At 34.8% G+C, this 21,824-nt stretch overlaps 2 protein-coding genes across 3 annotated transcripts in view; one reads left to right on the forward strand and one right to left on the reverse strand.

The window, feature by feature from the left end:
- Positions 1-15,263, forward strand: part of LOC148280946 (phosphatidylcholine:ceramide cholinephosphotransferase 2-like) — a 39,058-nt gene extending 23,795 nt beyond the window's left edge. Inside the window, exons 1-2 of one of the 2 annotated variants that reach the window (XM_088227535.1) lie at positions 8,208-8,443; positions 11,628-13,110. In XM_088227535.1, coding sequence (XP_088083661.1) covers positions 11,654-12,928 — 1,275 coding nt within the window. In that variant the 5' untranslated portion in view covers positions 8,208-8,443; positions 11,628-11,653 and the 3' untranslated portion in view covers positions 12,929-13,110. Of the gene's footprint in view, positions 1-8,207; positions 8,444-11,627 lie in introns of those variants that run through there. The other variant, XM_088227534.1, reaches the window with a different exon arrangement.
- Positions 1-20,875, reverse strand: part of LOC148280945 (uncharacterized) — a 74,255-nt gene extending 53,380 nt beyond the window's left edge. Inside the window, exons 1-3 of the mRNA XM_088227533.1 lie at positions 19,279-20,875; positions 13,888-14,048; positions 13,117-13,299 (exon numbers count right to left, since the gene is read on the reverse strand). Coding sequence (XP_088083659.1) covers positions 13,117-13,299; positions 13,888-14,048; positions 19,279-19,387 — 453 coding nt within the window. The 5' untranslated portion in view covers positions 19,388-20,875. The remainder of the gene's footprint in view (positions 1-13,116; positions 13,300-13,887; positions 14,049-19,278) is intronic.
- Positions 20,876-21,824: the final 949 nt, after the last annotated feature.

The following is a 21,824-nucleotide window of genomic DNA, read 5'->3' on the forward strand; positions in this document are numbered from 1 at the left end:
GAGTTTTTCAAAACTTTTATACTAATGCAAATCTATTAGGCATCCAATATTATTTGTAGAAAGAAAATAGAAATTTAACCTAGAATTCACGAAAAATAGCACAAAATTTGTATGATTATTATTATCATATTTTGATTTTGATACTTGATTTTCAAAAACCAAAATTTAAGTTTTTTCTCCGACAACTTTATTTTTCAATTCATTATCTTCAAATCATTTAAACAAATTTATTTTACTTGAATACTTTGTCTTTATACGAGTAGGTACCAATGTATAAAAATATACCTACCTAACAGTCTAACTTGTAAGAGGCGTAATCTGCCGGTCGAAAATGAATTATATTTTAGTTATCCAAAACTTTTTTATCAGAAATACCTAAGAAAATTATTATTTGTATCTAATGTTCATTTACCTACTTTATTTTTTTAATGACGCGATTTTGAAATAACGGCGTTTAAATATGCCAAAACTGTATGTTCTCCTTACTTACTATCCTTAATTGTTATTTTAAAAATCTAATACACGAACATTTATTAATTAATAACAATTTTTACAACTGCACACAATTATAGTTTAGTATGAATAATTGATTAATTCGCTACTGAATAATTTACTCTCATTAATACTTGTAATTAACCTATCCCAACAAGGATGTCAGATATTTTAATTCGCTCGTTAAATGTGTGATTCATTGTAAATCAAATCAACGTTCCTTTAGATAATATTAAATATCGTATCTACTATATAACAATACCGTAGTGTTTTTGTAGCTTTGATTTAAAAGACTCAATGTCCGAATTCGGTGTATTTTGCAAGGGTCAAAGTACTTTTTTCAATAAATTAAAATATTTGTAAATTATTATGAAAATAAAACTTTGTTATCAATGTTACACAATTTTATTCTTTTACAAGAACACAACTTTAGAATAATTTAGAAATTATAGAAATTCACAAAAATTTAAATTCTGAGAACAACCTAATTAATAATCACACATTCGACCACCCCTCGCCTTTATTGACTATGTTCCCTTTGCGACCACCCTCACCGCACTCACCCTCTTAGACCTGCGTCTGTTAACACTCTCTTAGCCGAGCGATGTCTTCCCACACATTAAATCTTAGACTTACTTATTGCAACTTCCACTTATGTGCTAAATTTTAAGAAATAAATTCAACTTAATGTTCTGTCCATGTTTTCATATCTGTACTTACATTCATATGCCAACACCTTAGATAAGGAAAAAAAACCTGTTTATTTCTGTTTCTGTTTATTTAAAATCTCTTTATCTGTTTATTTTTTGATTAGATTTGATGACATTGTGAACAATATTTTGTGTTTATTATATTAGTTTTATATCACCCGTCGATGGGAGGAGTGCTCTCCCGAAACTATAGTTGTGTTCTTGTAAAAGAATTAAATTGTGTAACACTGATAACAAAGTTTTATTTTCATAATAATTTATAATGAAGTGTTACGAAGTGAATGCCGATTCAATTAAAAATATTAAACTATTTGTATTTATATTCCAGGTAAAACACAAATATTTGTTTCAAACTCATACCATTCCCGGAAAACTTATAATATTACTAACTAGTAAAGTTGCATTTACAACATTAGGATTTGAATTTCAAATTTATTTTTCATTCATTAAAAAATGTTGTTTTGTATAAGTTCTGCATACGTAGGCGTACTACTAAAAGAATTAAAAAACTACAAAGAAGCTCGCAATCACATTCACATAATACGTTGAAGACTAGTCAAATACTGTCGAAGACAACACTTTATACTCACTTAAGTTATTTTTATTATTTCAAAGCAAATAATTACGAAGCATTTCAAACAGCAGAGTGGCAATAAGAATAATGAAAGACGCACATCGGATATGAAAAGGCGAGGGCTTTTACACGTGAATGTACCTAAATAATACCGACATATTATGGAATCCGGTTCCCGCGTGGCTTGCGATTTTCAAAACTTGATATGTATGCATGTATTGGTTTATAATATTGTTTATATCTTATATACTCCATACACACGTAGAACATGGCGTAGGTAGGTACAAATAGCTACTTATATCTAACTCACCCGCCTACCAAATGCTCGGCGCTCAGCTTAGATATTATTTCGTAAGCAATTTGTTGCAAGATGACGTAAGCATATTTAACAAAAAAATGCAGCTTTAGTTCGCGGCCAAGAGCCATTATTTATTATGGATCATTTACAATCATTATTTAAAACCTGCCTAACATGACGCTGCTTCGGGTAGGCTTAAATTTTAAAACACTTACAAAAAATTTAATATTAAGTTAAAACATAGAATGGTAACGTTTGAGTGTGTAGTGTTCACTTAAACTATCCAATGACATGTCATTACGTCATTAGTGTTGTAAATACGACCTTCATATCCCTTCCCAGTGAATTACTTCGAATTTGAATCGGGTTGCGGTCGCGTGGCTAGTGTCTCGGACTCACGGCTCAAATTTCCGTGGTTCGAATCTCACTCTACCGCAACTTGATTCCCATTTTCTAATAGTGAGTTATTTACAACTCGTTGAAAATGGCCCTCAAAATGAAATATTTGGGTAAATCATAAGAACGCAAATATTTATTTTTTATTTAAAAAAAACTTCGTCTCTGTTGAGATACCTACCTTTGTAAATAAATCTATCTTAATAGAGATATAATAACTGAAGACTTCCAATTTGAATTTGTGTGACTCACACATTGTAATATCGTCATCTAAGTTTACAAATGCTCACTTCAACTCCACTGGGTCAACTTCAGCCCTACGGGAAAATTGATAAAAAAAATGTTTTCTTGCGCGCGGTAAAAATTAGAGCATTAAATTAAACTGCAAAGTTTCTTTAAAATGCACGAAAAAAATATTAAAACACTACTTTGAACGTCACTAGTTCATATGAATCAAAAATATGTTAAAAAAGCTGTGGAAGATTTCCGGTTTACGTACCGTCAACGGACCAATCGGCAGAACTGACCGAGAAGAAGCGGAAGAGAGCTTGAGACAACTCACGTGGAGTAATTTTAGAAATACAAAACTTTAAAAAATCATAGCGCTGATAATCAGTGATAATAAAATACATAAAAATTAAAAACAAATGTTTATTATATTAAAATCAACATAAACATTTTTTCAAACTACTGAACTTCCTCATTTTTGATTGTGTAAGGATGCAAATTTTAATGATGTATATAAAAAAAATTGTTACGCACATATAAACAAAGCTTAAAAGATTTTAATGGACTGTACATAATAATATATTGCCCATATAGATGTTATACGGTTGGAGATTTTTAGTGTGTGGGTAGTGGGTATTCATAACAAATAATCTAATCCATTTATGTCGAAAAGTCGGCGTAATTTACCTGTGATAATAGGTAGTGGGTAGTTATATAGGAATACATTAGTATTTATGTTGTGGGAACATTTCGAGTCACAAGGTTGAATGTAAATATTTTACATAATGCCAATGTGTATACTACCAGTGTGTATACTTAACAGAACACGATAAATCAACTCTGCGGTGAGATTTACAATGTTTGCAAAATCCTCGATGCATCTCATTTCCAACATCCAACCATGTAATGTCATTATACCTCCAAATGCACTATTGCCTATAGCCTATAGACAATCAGTACACTCAGAAAAATCTATTTTAATGTTCGACTTAACAAAAGTCTTTTCCGGTCTTCCTTTTTCATATTTTGGACATGATACATACTCGTGAAATCATCTTAGTTCCTTTGTTTTTTTTCATACAAGTATAACTGCTGTAGTGACTGATCGATTATGGAATAATCTACCCATTAATGTCAGAGACGCCCCCTTCTTGATTTACATTCAAATCACGTATGAAATGTCACTTCCTGAATATTTGAGTTTTTCCTTTCTCTCCCCCCCCCCTCTTTCGTTCCCTCTTTACTCCATTGTCTCTTCATGGTAGTGTAGATATTTAGTCAATTTTTATTTCTTAAAAATATAATGTACATCAATGTTTTGTTTTATAATTGAAATATCATAATATACCTACAATATGTTCATATACTACTAATTTTCCCAAATTGAATTGACTCAAATTTGTAGGTAGGAAAAAATTGCCTTAAGGCAATATGCCTACCCTTATTTTATTTTATTTTCTTTTATTTTGGAAACATACAGTACAGTTACAAAGTTTAATATTTTACACAATTAGACTTAATTCTAATGGACCAGTGAAGTTTCCATATTATAAAGCAATTTTATGCAAGGTTAATTATGAAAGTATAAAAAAAGAGAAGGAAAAAGAAAAACATAGATGAAAGTTGTTTAAAAATTAAAATTTAAGTGAAAAAAAGATATTTTAAAGTTTGTAGTTTGTAGTGAGTATTTACAAATGGAAATAATATTAAAAATGAAGAAAATTTGTATTTTTTTTCTTATGTATGTAATCTGTATATGTGTATAAAGTGTTCAAATAAATAAACTACACTCTCAAATTTTGTCATTTAGAGGGTTACATCAGTTCACCGACGATAATATAACTAGTATAACTGCAGTATAAATAATAATACCTAATTTACATTTGTGGATACCGTAGATGTAGGTACATTATGAAAATATTATAAATAATTATTATTACGTATGTGTTTTCATACATTTCGACCTACGGATATTTTATTAATTGATAACAAAAGCTTTATAAGTACTTTATATTGTTCATTTATAATATTTTTAACTACTGTTATTTGTTTTAAATAAAAACTAGTTAAATGTATTCCTTAGACACGGGATTTCCCATTGTTACTAAATGATATACATTTTAAACTATAAGCGGGTATTTGGATCGACTATTTACGTTATTCATATCTTACATGTAAAGTTCAAATAATACAAATTACTCGTATTCTACCAGCTATATCCTACTTGTTCTTATTTTTGTTCTTGCTTTGCGGCGTAAGCGTAACGTTTGTTATTGTTATGCTGCGTACATAAATATATTCGGCTATTTTTATTTTTTAAATCTGACGCAGACCTGCATACGAATATATAAACTAGAGATGAAATAGATATCCGGTAACTATCCTGTATCCGGCCTATTGTTATTATCCGGTCGGATACCAGATAGTAGCTTAATATCCGGCGGATACCTAATATTCATTAAACTGCGAAAATGTCATGAAATCAACGCCACTAAATTGATTTATTGATATCGACCGTGTTTGGGAAAAATGAAGTTAAGAAAAGAACATTCATTATTTGAAAAATTGACTTTTAAAAACTTTCGTCAGTGTTCAGTATACACAAGAAAAATAGATTAACCCAGAAACAATAAAATCTTAAAATATTAAAAATATTTTTGTGTCAAAAAACAGAATGGGCTTAAGCTAGGGTTTCCTAGGACAGCGGTGCCCGCATCTTAACGGCCGTAGTGAACGGTGATGCGGTGGACAGCCGTCGTCACGTCGACTTGAGAGCGGTTTCCTAGGGAAACGGAGTTAAATGGTGTTGATAACACCGTTTTCCTAGGAAACCACACTCTAGTCACTGTTACGACGGCTGTCCACCGCATCACCGTTGACTACGGCCGTTAAGATGCGGGCACCGCTGTCCTAGGAAACCCTAGCTTTAGGGGCTCGCCGAATATTCGGTATCCGGCCAAACAACTATCTGTTTCATCACTGATATAAACCTATCCACTTAAAATATACAGTAAGGGATGTTTTTGTAACGCGCCTACTTAAAATATTAGCATTTTTCGAATGCTTGTTCAGTAGGTACCTACTTATTTTTTATTTATTAAATTACCTGTACCTAATATGATGTGGATGTGCAGTATGATAAATATGCTATGCACGCATGCAGTATACTAGAGGTGTATGCAAACATAGACATCTGCTCGAAATTTAAAGAATAAGACGCTCCAATGCAGAGGGGGGAGAGCTGTGTACTTTAAATCTACACCCCCGAGGTTAATTTTCCGCCCGTTTCTAAAACTTTATAATTTTTGCCTAATTTTCAGCTCTAGTTATTCTAATGGCTCTACGCCCGACTAAATGAATCCAGCGCGTAATGATAACGGTTACGCCGATGACAAAAAATGCTAAAAATAATTTTCTCCTAAATTATTATAATTTAATGAAAAATCAAATTTAGGGTATTTCTTCTATATGCAGATGGGAAGGTAGTAAAATTCGATTACTAAAATTGAATTTGATGTGTGGTGTGAAGTAACAAAGACCAAATCAATAATTATAATTGTTGTTTCAATAGGTTGTTTATTAAAATTAATTGGATACCTTTGTCCAGTGTAATGAGTTAATAGGATACCTTTGCCCAGTGCCTACCTATAGACATGACGTGCCATAGTAGTTTAATTAATAAATATTACCTACACGATTCCTATATGCAAAATTGCACACCATTTAATTCATTTCCCTGTAAACCTACTCGTTATTTATGTTAATCGAGACATGCAATTCAAGTTTTTCTGGTAAATGTAATAATATGTAATTCCTTTACTCCTAAAACTTCGTCGCAGGTATATCATTTTTTTAATGAAAAAATATCTGTTTGTATTAATAGTTCGTGGAAAGCAGTACACAAAATTCCTAATGCATTTTTAAATCGTAAGTTAACTAATTGCACGAGTGGAGCCGTATTATTAATTTTAAAAAAAACATAAAATGTAAACCCGAAAGGGCTTTTGTTTTTTAGCACGTTCGGATGAAAGGGAAAATTAATTTAAACAAATTCTCAATTTGTCTGTCCTAAATTTCTTAGAATATGCACAATATACTATTATTTGTACCGATATTTTTAGTTTGACTCGCCTACTTCTCTTCAGATATTACTTACACCCTACACGTACGCACATACATAACAGTAATATCTGCACCTTAGAGGATAAACCATGGGAGTCACATTTAACGAAATGTTCAGGAAACGAGATTTTGTGATTGTGCGCTTTCCAAAACATCACAATTTTTTAACCAAATGAGATAATTTCAATCTATAAAGAACTTTCAATGTAAAATAATGTTTATTTTGATAATAACAGTACATTTTTTAAATTTATTTTTTAAAATTTTATAAACCCTTACGGGTTACATACATTTAACAAAATATTTTTGCTTTTAAAATTCGTATTCTACTGTTAATGATAATGTTTTTAGCATCTTTTGTCGTCTGGTAATTTATTGTATAATTTCAATCCCTGGTTTATTAGTCTTGACTGTCTTTGTCTCGTTTTAGAAGGTTGTATATGATAGTTTTCTGATATTCTCGTATTGTGTCCATGTTTACTACAATTTTTTCAAGTTTTAGTTCTTCGTCTACAATTACATCAGTGGATAATTTATGAATAAATTTTAAGGATTCTAGTTTAAAGAGTTCAGTTAGATTTAATTGCTTAGTTTGTTTATAGATTTCTTCAGGTGCTATTAGATAGGTTAGGTCATATACTACTTTATATTTTATTTTGCTGTCTTTGTAGTCTGTTCATGTCATTTTGATTTCCTATTCCCCATAGTAGTTGCATATAACATATTTTAGTTTTTACATAGACTTCATACATTAGAATTGTTTCCGTTTTCGGAACAACGTTTTTGATTTGAAAAAAAGACTCGATAATGTCACCACTTTGCTAATTAAATTTTTGATATGAATTGTCCTTGTCAATTGTCTATCTGTTGTTAGTCCTAAGTATTTAACATGTTCAATTTTAGTTAGTCGTTCGTCATTTATGTAAGCATCTACTGTATGACATTTTTTTATAGATTAAAAGTGGATAATATTGCTTTTTTTTTCATTAAGTGCAAGTAAGTTTGTGTTTGACCATTTAAAATAGCATATCTGAGACTACTGATACTCTTTGTATTAAAACAATGTGGACTACAGATTTTTATTTCATCTTTAAAAAGCATTTATATGACAAAAGTAGACTTCGGTGTTTTATTCGCGAATAAAATAGCTTATTGCGATAATTTCTGAATTTCAAACTTCAAAACGCAAAAAAGTAGACTCGCGTGTTTTATCCTGTAAGGTACAGATGTTATTACATATATACATATTGATACTCCCGGGCAAACGGAGTAACTCAGTACGTCCCTGTTTTTCTTTCCTTCATAGAAACTTGTCGGTAGGTGGCGGTCTGCGCGGCTGCGTATAGCGAACCCGCGTGACGTCACGAACTGCTCATTGTATTTTCATTCGCTCAATCAATCGCAGTGGCCGACTCCGCCACGATCGCTTCTCTCGCTGCGAAAACGTTTATTCGTGGTTTTCAATGTTTTTCTAGAAAATAGTTGTATTCGTTATTCGGAACATGGCGAGACGCGTGAGAGAGCCGTGAGCGAATAATGGACAGTGTCGCATTAAGCCGTTCGTGATATGATAATGGTAAAAGTTTCGCGGGATCGCGAGGAATAGGGAATTCTGGTACCAAGGTAGGTGATGAATAAGTTATGAATGATTACATTTGTGACGAGAGATGCTCGTCATCCATCTCGTGTGTCATTATTTGTGGAAATCTATTCACCGTCCGCCGGTCACGGGCTGTGGCGGGCTCACTAGCAGCGGGCAGCCGCGACCGCTCACAGTCCGTTGACATTTCCGGGCCGAAAGCAAACACATAATAATTTGGGTCGACAATCAACCGTATTCTACACTGACGAGTAAAATGTAATATTTTGCTCCATAAAGAAGACAGTTCATTGATCTAACACCTCCATAATGAAAGTTCCCTCGTACCACCACGAATACTAATCGTCTAATTTGACAGCACTGCAATGACACCCTTGTAGTGTTATATGACAAAATTATTTGCATATCTTGTCATTTTATCTATGGTTTTATTTAGAACAATAATTTCAATAGTGAAGAAATAATATCCACCTCTACAGTTATTAAACTGTAAATGTTTTATTTATTGTATTTTTTTCTTTGCATTTTACAAAAGATATACATAAGTCACAAATACAAAAAAACTGTTATATTAACACAAAAAAATCCACAAAGGCATGGCCTGTGTGTTTTACTTTTAACAAACCAAAAAAGTATGTTACAATGCGGCTCTATGTTGTGATAATAAACCTTATTTTTTGTGGCTTTATCTTGCTGCTGTGATGTTTTAGCCAGTGTATTTTTTTTTGCATATATACACATCGTGATTTTAGTATATTTTACGCATATACAATATACACACATTATCGAGTGGGGACAGAGAGTTGGGATATTCGTAGGGAATGGGAACGTTAATATTGGAGAGGTCTGAATGAACTCAAGATAACAATTAACAATATATATTCCACCTCAAGCTGACATTCACACAAGGCAGGTCTAATACACATTCTATTAGATGTTAACAAAAGTTGTGTTAGTTTTTTTGCAAATTTAAAAATGAACACCAAAAATAAAACAAAATAGTAAAGTATTAACATATTACAACAGAGATGAAGAACATTTAAGAGAAGGTAATATAGAAGTCTAGGCATGTACAGGGCTTATGACCTGTCAATGGCTGGTTTAAGTGGCCACTTTACACACTGTGTAACATTCACCATTCTGCCTATATTTGAACATCTATATTCCTTCAATTCTTTCATCTGTTGATGTTTGTGAAGTTAAAGAGCTGAAACCTTTATTTATGCTGGTGAGATTCATCTAATTGAATTATTTCACCTACATACTAGGCAACGCCTGAAAATGTTATTTTTTCAATTTCTATACTTCTTCATGGACCAGGTAATTTATCAACAATATTTTGAGTTTGTTCAAATTTTTGTATACAAGGACTGGATTCAACTCCCTGGGGAGCTGAATCCAGTCCTTGTATACAAAAATTTGAACAAACTCAAAATATTGTTGATAAATTACCTGGTCCATGAAGAAGTATAGAAATTGGAGACTGGATTCAACTCCCTGGGGAGCTGAATCCAGTTCTTCCATCCAACCTTCTCTTAAATGTTCTTCATCTCTGTTGTAATATGTTAATATAAACAGCTCCCCAGGGAGTTAAATCCAATCCTTGTCTACAAAAATTTGGACAAACTCAAAAAAAATAAAAAAAATAGTAAAGGTTAAGACGCCACTCGAAAGAAAATTTTCTGCTCTACAAGATATTGTGTTTCCTTTTACTTTACAAAAATATATTGTTTTATTTATTGCAAGCCTTAAATCTCAATAAAATAAAATAATATCTCTCTCTCTTCAATCTGTGCCTCACGTCTGAGGATGGTAATCACGCCTGACTCCGGGCATGGCTCATCTGTGGACAGTCTCCCTCCACCTGGAACGGTATTGTGCTCTTCTGTAAGCATTTGTCAGTGATGATAATTCAGTGACTAAGACTAATCTTGTCGGTTGATGTCCATGCGACTTTGTCGCTTCGACACTTCTAAGGAGGACAGTTTTCTCCAAACTATCAGAGTTCCCCCTGGAAATATGTCCAAAGAACTGCAGGATTCCTTTCTCGCAGATGGATGTAAGCCTTTCTCTTATGTCTAGTTTCTGGAGTATAGATATATTTGTACGTCTGACTGTCCACGGAACCCGCAGCATGCGCCGCAAACACCACATTTCGAAAGCTTAGATTTTTTTCTTTTCAGAGATTCTCTGAAAAAAAAATCTAAGCTTCCAACACTCCACACCGCACATGAACACTAATAAAACCAAGGCCTTCACCAGTCTCTTTTTGGTGTTAAAACACAATATCTTGTAGAGCACAAAATTTTCTTTTAAATGACGGATGAATTAAATCACTTTGTTTTACTTTTGGTGCTCAATTTAGAATATAAAAAACGGACACAACCCACATATCAACACCCCAATACATAAAGAGGATGTCTTAAACTTCTTCAGGAACATCTTAACAAACCAAGGTTTTTCCGTAACATTTGGTTTAAGATAGGATGTTTACTGTAGACTTAGGAGGAGGCTACCCAATATTCTTGCCAAGTGCTAAGTCGCTTTTTCTTCAGTCGTAATGTGGAATAACCGAGTGAATCCCCAGAATACACCGCCTCCTTCGCGAACGCTTCCACTCTTTCGTCACCGGGAATACCACAATGGCCATAGGATCCGAGAGGATATATTTTTATTGAATGCCTCTGATAATCAGATAATGAAAGAAATCGAGTTTCCATGCAGGGTTTGTTCAGAGATTTCATAATTTATAGATCCGTAAAAATATGTGTGTATTATTTGTTCAAATAGTCAATTACCTTAACAAGGGTATAAATAAACGTGACTTTTTACGATAAGGTCGGTTGAAAATGCACTTTAACCAAATTCTTGTATTAGATTATTGACACTACAATCTGAAATGTTTCTTGATTGATTTTCAAAGTAAAAATAGGAAATAAGAAGTTTGAAGGACATATCTGATAGATTATATTTGTGTAATTTCAATTGAAATCACCTCTACAAAATACATTTATTTTTAATTGTAGGCTTAATAAAGAGTGATTACTTATTTTTTCGATAATAGTATGAAGGGCAATTTTTTTATTTGCGTATCATCAGCCAGAATATTACTAATGCATTTAATAAAATTATTTCTCTTGCATACATTAAGCTGACTTAGATGATATTGAAAAAGATTTCTTTATCTAGTGACATTTTGCATTTCAGGATCACTGGGAGCGGGTCCCGGGTGGATGACCGTGTCTAGCGGTAGCGCCGCCCCCCATGCAGCCGAGCCCCTGGTGCAGTCCGTGCGCACCTTCCTGACAGAGGAGCCCCAGCTGCCGTCGCCCACCAGCGCTCCCTACGACGACACCATCGGCCCCGACCCCGCCTACCTGGACAGAGACGGCACGTTGCTCAAGAGAAATGACTTGAACAACAACTCCAAGAATAAGTTCTCGGGACAGAGAGGCCCCGAGGGGAGCAGGGACAAGGCGGAGGGCGCGGGGGCGAGCGGTATGGCGGGCGCGGCGGAGCGTCTGCAGCGCCAGCCCCTCCTGGCTCCGCGCTTCAAGCGGGACCCCTCCCTCGCGGTCCCGGCCGACGAGTCAGACCCCGACCCGGAGGACGTGCCGCCCCCCCCTAACGGAGACTTCCAACTAGAAATCCCGTCAGCCGGACGAGAAGAACGCTTTCCCAAGGAGGTGTGGAAGACCGCAGTCTCTTTTCTATTCCTGTTCTTGTCGGTCACCATCAACATGCTTTCCCTATCACTGACACACGAGCGACTGCCGGACCGGAGCGTTTACGGGCCGCTACCCGACGTGTTCCTGGACAACGTGGCCCCGATGGAGTGGGCCCTCTCGGCGTCAGAGATCCTCATCATGCTCTCTACAGCCACCGCTACTGCCGTCATCGTGTTCCACAAGCATCGCTTCATCGTGGCGCGTCGCGTGTTTCTCATGGTGGGACTCCTGTACTTGTATCGCTCCCTGACCATGTACGTCACGGTGTTACCAGTGTCCAGCACTACCTACTACTGCAGTCCCAAGTCCAACCACACAACCCCGCTGCTTATCTTCGAGCGCATGGTGTACGTCTTTTCCGGGTTCGGGCTATCCATTAATGGCAAGCACATCTACTGCGGAGACTCCATCTACAGCGGACATACCATGATTCTAGTTCTGAGTTACCAAGTTATAGCGGAGTACAGTCCACGGCGGGGGCTAGCGCTCCATTGGGCCGCCGGAGCTGCGGCCCTAGCGGGAGTGTTACTCATTCTGCTTGCTCACGCGCACTATGTTGTGGATGTTATCTTAGCCTACTATGTGACCACCCGCCTCTTCTGGACGTACCACACGCTGGTGGCGCGCCCGCAGCGCCAGGGAACCTACTGCATGATGTCCCGGGAGTGGTGGTTCTTCATCTTCCGCTACCTAGAGAAGAATGTGCGAGGGCCCGTGCCCCGCCAGTACAACTGGCCTCTGCCGTGGCCTAAGGCCAAGCTGTTCAGCCGACTCAGCTAGTGCCGCGGAGAAGACCGCGTCGGGTCGGAATGAGCAGACGTGTAGCGGCCGGAAGCTCCGGTCCGCACAATGTGATATATAGTGAATGTGACTTTTGTACTCGAATGTGTGTATACAGTGACTCGTGAAAAGTGACGATTGCTAATGAGAATCTAGATGTTTAATATAATGAGACTAAGTTAACCAACCTTCTGAGAATGCCTCTTCAGGACTTGTAGTTCCTTGGGACTGGTCCGAGTGCAGATAGCTAGGGTGAGGGTGTAGTCGAATTGATGGATTATCAGGTTCAGGTAGACTGTCTCTTCCCAGTCGATATCGGGATCTCCGATAGGCAACTTCTTTGAATCTTTTCGAAATACATCTACTGATGTCTGCAAATAAATAATAACCTTGTGTTATGTTTTAATATTTTTACTGGGTGTAATATATAAACTTTTGTTTTGATGTTACATTAGGTATTTTTTGCAGCGATTAATGGCTGTGAACACTCGCTTGCCTGTTTTGTTTGGTTGGTGAAAAGTATTGAGAATACATAGTATGGAATGTTATATTACAAAAGGATCATATCAATTTTTGCTATGAAAAAGTTTTACTATTAGACTGTTAGATGAATAGGAACTTTTTGTGATGGAGTTTTATAATTATTAGGTTGCATATTCTACATTTCTACCGGGAAGCAAGTATAGTAATATGTGCAGCTAAAATCCTTGTATATGGAAATATTTTATTTTGCACTCAACGGAATTATAGTTTACTCGCGTACTATATTTATTGACTAAAACATTTTAATGTAAACTGCTCCTCTTTCCATTTGATATTAACTGATAGGTGTAATGAATATATTTTTCTATTTAGTGAACTTAATCAATGTTCAATATTTATAAATGCAGTGGATGTAAAACAAGAAATAGATGGTAAATATGTGTCGTACTAGCACTTATGTCGAGAGAATGGAATACCTCGTATTTGGGTAGATATCTGGATGATCCTTTGACATGCTTCTTCCTAACAAAAAACAGCAGATCGTCGCAGTCGATGGCTTGTTCGTCTTGGAAGAGAAAATGTCGCACAAACAGATCAGTCCAGTAGGTAGTTCCTTGTAGCACCACAAAACCGGAATCTACAAAAGTCCATACCAAAATAGGATTAGTACAAAAACAGAACTTACATTACTTGTCTCCAAATGGTATTTTACTCTTTTTAAAACTTATACAATCCTTTGAAAGTACTATTCCTTGTTGTGTTAAGAAAAACCTAACTTGTATATTGACTACCTAAATGTTTTGATTGAGATGTATTCCTTCTTATTTCAAATGTACCAATTGAATTGTCTTCATATAAATTGTATTTTTTTATGACATATCTGCTGTCTAAATAGAATAACCAAACACGTGTATTCTTAAAAGAAAAGTGCCTTTACCGATAAATGTAAATGTTCTAAGACTTATCTGCTCCTACCAGCTGGGGGTACGTCTGGCTTTATACTGCCTTAGCAACGAACTCGCGATATTAATCCTATTTCTTTGTATAAAAACTATTTTAAAATAATATAGATATGTCTATTCTTATATTTATTCTAAACTTTTGATTGTCGAAAGTGTCTGACATTGACTAAAGTGAATCTCGGGAGAATCCAAGTTGTTAAATTTACAAATATAATATACTAATCATCTGTAGAAATCTTTGCTTTTGTAATGTGTTAAAATTGATATAAGAATTAAATGTTGTATTTTTTTTTTAAGTCGCTATATTATTCATGAGAATTTTTTTTACAATATAATTTGATTGTTTTATTTACAAAATATATTAACGTATTACAACAGAGACGAAGAACATTTAAGAGAAGGTGAAGGTCAATGGCTGGTTTAAGTGGCCACTTTACACACAGTGTAACATTCACCATTCTGTCCATATTTGAACATCTATATACCTTCAATTCTTTCATCTGTTGATGTTTGTGAAGTTAAAGAGCTGAAACCTTTATTTATGCGGGTGAGATTCATTTAATTGAATTATTCCACCTACATACTACGCAATGCCTGAAAATGTTATTTCTTCAATTTCTATACTTCTTTATGGACCAGGTGGATTTATCAACAAAAATATATTTTAACACAAATTGATTACTATTTCAAACTGTTTTGAAGTGTTTATTTGGATACTTAATCATTATTGTTGTAGGAGTAGGCCCTCCCATTATATTGTTAATTAATATACTCATAATATTTATGTATATAATATACAATATACACTTTTCCTTGAACAAATTAAAAACTTAAGTTTTGCTGTTTTGTTTTAATTTGACTGTTCTCTGTGTAAATAAATGTGTTGAAAATATGATCAGATGTTTTTTTTTTTATATCAAATAAAGTGTACGACAGAAATTTATCTTCTTCTTTTCCACATCCGCTCCTAAGTGGAGCACGCGGACATAACTAAATGCCTCCAGGAGACTATCACCCGCCAGCACTCTCGCCTCCTCCCATGTCAATCCCGCATCCCTTAGTTCTGCCGAATAAAGTCAGAAGATCGTCATCGACAGCCTTCCAGAATGGCGTGAGCCTGCAGGTTTAAAGAAGAGACAACTTGGGTTTAGATTCCCCTGAGGCCATGCGCAGTACATGTCCAAGCCAGGTCCATCGTCGCATCCTCAGGATGCTCTTCTCTGCTCTCTGCGGCGTCCATTCTCGGACATCAATGTTAGTTATAAAATTGGACCACCTTATGCCTAATATTCTACTCTTAAAACTCAGATTTTTTTAGTTTTGGTAAGGTGCCAAGATTCGCACCCATATAGGAGTACTGGCATTATTTTACAAGAGTTGAATATTCGGCATTTTATTTTGACTGAGTATAGACTACAGTTCCAGACAATACACATCATGTTAAAAGTCGCTCCAGCAATGGCTATAGGCGGATTGCTAGCTCTTTGTGCGTGCTTCCATCCTCAATTATGTGAACTCCCATGTATTTAAAGCTGTCAACTTTTTTGATCCTCTGCCAATGATTATATAGAGGCTGATCAGGGTCAGGTCAGGAGTCTTTCTGGTATTAAAATTGAGACCCAGACAACAAGCAGAGTTTTCCTACAGTTTGTCAACAATTTTCTGAAGATTGCCAACAGACTTTTCAAGAAGAACTGCATCGTCTGTGTACTCTAAGCTGCACAACTTTACGGGGGAGTTCACTTCCATGCCTCGATCAGGTGGTATATTGATTAGCACAAGATAAAATCCATCAATATGATGAATAAGAAAGGTGCAAGGACGAAGCCTTACCTCACTCCAGTGGAGATCTTAAACCAATCAGTCAAACACCTGGCGATTCTCACACGACAATTGCTGTCTATTTGAATCGCTTTTATAAGAGCAATAATCTTAGAAGGAATACCATACGCGTCGAGAATTTTCCAAAGAGATGGTCGGTGCGGTCTATCAAATGCAATTTACACAAAAATTTAATGGCTGCACATTTTACTGGGTCTTTTTAGCACCAGTATAGCATAATATATTGCAAAAAAATATAAATAAAATGAAAAATCAGCTTGGAGTTCTTTTGTTTGAGACATTGAAATTATTTTATTTTACTTGGTTATACCAAACCCATAAATAATTTAGAGACAACACAGTTTTTAGAAAAAAAAATATTTCTGAAGAAGAAATATATGGTTTCAGCTGTTAAAATGATTATAATAAGTATTAAGATAATTGTTATACGAGACCTTTACTCCGATTCGTGAGGTTATTGACTTTGCCTACAAACGTGTGGTCCCGAGATTAATTCCTGACAAATTCGAAAAAAAGTATATTATGTCAAAGGAAGATTACAACATTTCATTATTTTCTATGGATGAGATTATTTTCTATGGATTCAAAAGCGTGAAAATCTTGCCTATTAAGGTAACATTAGTAATAAATGATCGAGGGCATGGAATAACATATAAATTGGCGGTGGCATAAATATGAACAAAATTCCTAATGACTTTTATCTATTCTATGATACGATTAGCTAGGCCACATACTGCGGATGCCTTCTGAGAGCCTTAACCACGCTTGCCTACTTTACAAGAAATCAGATTCTCGACGTCCACGGCTGACTGTTGTCGGCAATTTATGTCAGAACTTTGGGACGAGAACCTGACTCGGGAGAACGCAAAAGAGTTGGCAACCGATAGAGATGCATGGAGGCTCTTTGTGGATTCCATATGCTTCAACTGGGAGGGAGGGAGCGGACATGGAATGATGATGATGATTTATCTATGGATTTTTGCTGCCATCGTTTCTGTGTTCTTTTTAGTTTTCTAAAAAAATTGATGCTAACCATGCTCAAAGTAATAAAAAGCAGTATGACTATTCTCAAAGTGAAAACTTTTTGTGAAGTTAAAATTTTATTTTTAAGCAAAAGCTAAAATAATTAATATATTTAGAAATATTTTATACTTTCATTCTGAACTACCATTAAATACTAGAAACATTTTAATCTGATAAAACCAAAATGCACCACAGAGCCCTTTCTTTTTTTAATTTTTTTTTACATTTTTTTTGCACCACAACAGGCCAGATGGCCTAATTACAGTGGTGAATTACATCACAGAGCACCCAGGCTTGAGAAAAATCACATTTTAATTTTTGTGTTCTCACCGGGAATCGAACCCGGAACCTTCCGTGCGTGAGTCAAGCGTCTTGACCACTACACCACGGAGGCCGCTTTCATTTTACTATGTACACTGTACACCGCAACTGGTGGGTTGATGCAGTGTTCTATGAGACCATAATGGTCAATTGTAAGATAAAAATACATGACTCGCACAACAAAGCAATTTACTTGAAAAACATAATATTTTTAAAAGGCGAGTTATAAAATAGTTGATTTAATTTCACATGAAAATTAGAATTGAGATTGCAAATTCAAGCTTTAATGTTACTGAACAAAGGACTCCTCCATTCGCCTCCATGTCACCCTGTTCTGTGCAGGCTGCATCCAGGTCACACTGACATGCTGATCTAGGTCATCTTTCTACCTAGTTATGGTCTCCCCGCACTTCTTTTTGTTGTTAATATCCGATAACAATCATATCCATAGCAATCGTCTTAACAACTAATCATCCTAACAACTAAAAACCAGTTTTAATATTTTTTTACGCGCTTTACAGTTTTACAACTTTGATTGTTTCAAATGAGCCAGTAAAACGGTGTATGATAGGTGCACAAATGTCGAGATCCGTGAACTATGTAAGGCTGAGACAAGCATTTTCGACAGAATCATGCTGCGATGGTTAGGACATGTAGAGTGAATGGACAGCGAAAGAACGACTAAAAGGATCTACGATGCGAATGTTGATGGATGCAGAAAACGAGTAAGACCGAGAAAGACATGGCACGATCAAGTCCATCAGCTGCTTGAAGATGGACATGTCAACAGTAGGAATAATCGGCGTGCGTGCATGAGAAGATGTATGAATGTAGAGGAAGCGAGGTCTGCATGCAAAGACAGAGTGATGTGGTGTTTTATCCTTTCTGCCTACCCCTATGAGAAAACGGTGTGATGGTTTGTTTGTTAAACAGTGTTTTTTAACCTTTTTGACATTTTTGCCTAGGGATCACAGTCATGAGCAATGCAAAAGTTAAGGTCCTGGGAGAGAGAAGCGACAGATTTCTTAGGAGATTCTAGTGCTACTACCACCCTCCCAAGATGCCAGATTTTCATCCCTTACTTTTTGCCAAGCAGCCCCCCTAGCAAGCCGTGACCCACAGAATAAAAAACAGCATTCTAAGCCAATGCTGGTATGCACTAGTATGAACTCCAGTATGTCAGTTCATTTCTGCTTCATCAATTGACATAATAGAATTTTCAAAAAGTAGGATGTCAAAAAAATATGATATGGTGTTTTCAAACATACTGCATAGAGAAATAATATGTAAAAAAAATGCTAATAATGTCTTGAATTATCTATTGGTAGTTCTTTAGTAGAAGGCAACATGTGTGTATATATTTGTTTTATTATATACACGTTGATGACAGAATTGAAAGAAAAAAATCAAAATAAAAAACAATTTTGAAAAGTTTTTTATACCGTAAAAACAAACCTTCAATGGCATACATAGGTACAAGATTATATTTTTCAGACAAAAAACCTACTAGTTTCATAAATTCAAATTATCCTGAAAAACATGACAGATAAAAATTTGTATGTACTAAAATCGATCGCCAGTTATATTTTGAACAACCAATGCTAATGCAGTAATCTAAATCAGGATAGCCAACCAAAATGACGGATAACAATTTTGAAACGTCATAGTACATGGGAGTATTGAATATTTTTTTACAATGAATAATTAAGTCAATCTTACCATCCTTTAATAGCTGTCGCATTTCCTTTGTTCGTTGAAAGTTTATTTCTTCCAGTAACTGTTCTAAAGCGCTTGGCGCTTTCAAAAGCGATGCTGCACTGAAAGCCATTTCAGATGGGCTTGTCAACAAAGTGTAATGAAATCAATAATTACCGCGACGCATGAATCATAACCACAATTCATAATATTTGTCAAACTGCGATTTTTTTCTAAAACATTTTGTTTATGTAATATCATTCAGCATTTAATTTTGACAATCAAATACATTTTGATAAGACACTGATACTTGCATTTTATAATAATGACTCAAAAATGCAAATAGACACACAAGATAACATTATTTTGTTTCTAAAACACTAAGCATACTGATAAACAAATCTCCAGTTTTCTTAGATTTATAAGGAAAGACAAATCAGTCTGGCATTTGAATTACTAACTAAATGCCAGCCGCACAACAATCGATTTTCATTTTTTGTGCGACAGTTGCGCGTTTCCCTCACTAGAGGCGCCCTTCTCCACGTCGAACAGCTGATGAAATTTTAAAAGGAAAGCGCCGAAAATACAGTAAAGAATTATATTAATTTATTTTAAACTATAAAAAAAGTTCATTGTGTGAATATTGTTTTATTTAGAAATTGACCTATCGATCTTATTAAATTTAATCCCCACTGTTCTGTAAAGAAAAATACATCCTCTACCTGATCCATCCTAATAGAAACGTTTTTTTACTGCCGCCCACGTACGTATTTTTGTAATTTTATATTTATTTTACATGATACCTTTCTTTTTCTCGTTTCTATGTGAACACCTCACCGAGCACAATCCGTGTCGAGGCACTCATTTACATGATTTATATTATGTTCTTAGATATATATGTTATATGTATATTCAAAATATTATTTAGTTCATTTTTGTTTGTTTTTTTGCACCGCAACAGGCCAAGAGGCCTAATTATAGCGGTGGATTGCTGGATTACATCACATATAACACCCAGGCTTGAGAACAATCATATTTAATTATTCTTATATGATCTATCCGTGAATTGAACCCGTGGAACCCTATGTAAATAAAGCAAGCATTTTAGCAATAACACGTGTTTTATTCGGGTATCGAAGTTCATTTTCTCAAAAAAAGTTTTTTGTTGGTTAAATGAATTTGCTCTTCTAAAACGAAAACGTGGTGTAAGTACAAGTATATTATACCGTTCGATTCACTAGAATATACTCTTATCACACATATGCCGCCGATCAGTGACGAATGGTTATCGACAAATACATCGATATAACTAACACCAAATTAAATCCGCAAATTTGGGAAAACCAACAACCGGTTTCATCACTTTCGCGGCATCTTCGAGACTGGTATCTTTAATATACCCGTAAAATCAAATATGTTTCTACAAAAACGGTAAGTAAAGAAGTCAAAATAATGTAGCAAAAATAGAATAAATAAAAAAACAAAAAACCAAAACAGCAAAATACTTAGTTTTGAGAATAGGTGTCTCAGGAGAATCTTGGGTGTCCGGTAGTTTGAATTTGTGAGGAATGAAGATATAAGAGAACGGACGCAGCAAACTCCGGTGACTGACATCAAACGGAGGCGATACGATATCGCTGGACCATATAGTGTACTGAGGATGTGCGGATGCCTCCTGGAGTGGTATTCCAAACACTCTCGCGGCCGTATTATTTTTTCTCGTGTATTTTATATATAAATACACGAGAAAAACTGTTTTCTCGTGCCGCTGAGAGCCTTAACCACACTTGCCTAATTTACAATGCCTCAGGTTTTTGGCAAGTAAAAAAAATGCGAGAAAAACCCATTGGATACCAATAAAAAGGAGACTGATATATAATATATTATTTTTTTTATATTTTGTTTTTTTTATGTAATAGAATGCCCAAATACTTCATCAATAAGATAGTTTTAAATAAAAAAAATAATAAATACATTACTATAAATAAGAATAGAATAAGGCTGCCATTTGAAAAAATAAAACAGAATCCTATAACTGCATTATGTATAAAGGTTTAAAAATGAAGAGATGCCTGAATGTATGAAAAATGAAAAGAGTTTAAATGAATTTAAAAATAAATATTATGTTTACTGTAAGATTATGTCGGTACATAGATCTATAATTAAAGTATGTGTAAATTTTAGTTTTTATACTAATTGTAATGTAAGCTAACATGAGAAATAAATGAATAAATTTTATAATCTTCAATTGCATACCTACCTACTTACACAAAATTTCTAAAACACGTTTGTTAATTCATAAAAAAATCTGACATCTATACAAATATTCCAATTTTTATCAATACGATTTCCCATGGCCATTTACTTTAAAATAAATAATGGATAAACATGAGTACTTATTTTTATGATAGATAAACATTACTTACTTTCAGAGAAAAAAAAAATACGCTTAACTAAAAAAAAACTTCGAAAACGGGATAATTGATTTGTATGTTTTATAAAGTAAGAATAGCACGGGAGTTATTCGGGAATTTTAGTCATTATTGTAATCAAGAAAGGATTTTGTGGGC

The sequence above is a fragment of the Micrasema longulum genome, unplaced genomic scaffold (genome assembly GCF_059751315.1).
Source record: "Micrasema longulum isolate JH-2025_06_02 unplaced genomic scaffold, ASM5975131v1 h1tg000509l, whole genome shotgun sequence".
Lineage (NCBI taxonomy): Eukaryota > Metazoa > Arthropoda > Insecta > Trichoptera > Brachycentridae > Micrasema > Micrasema longulum.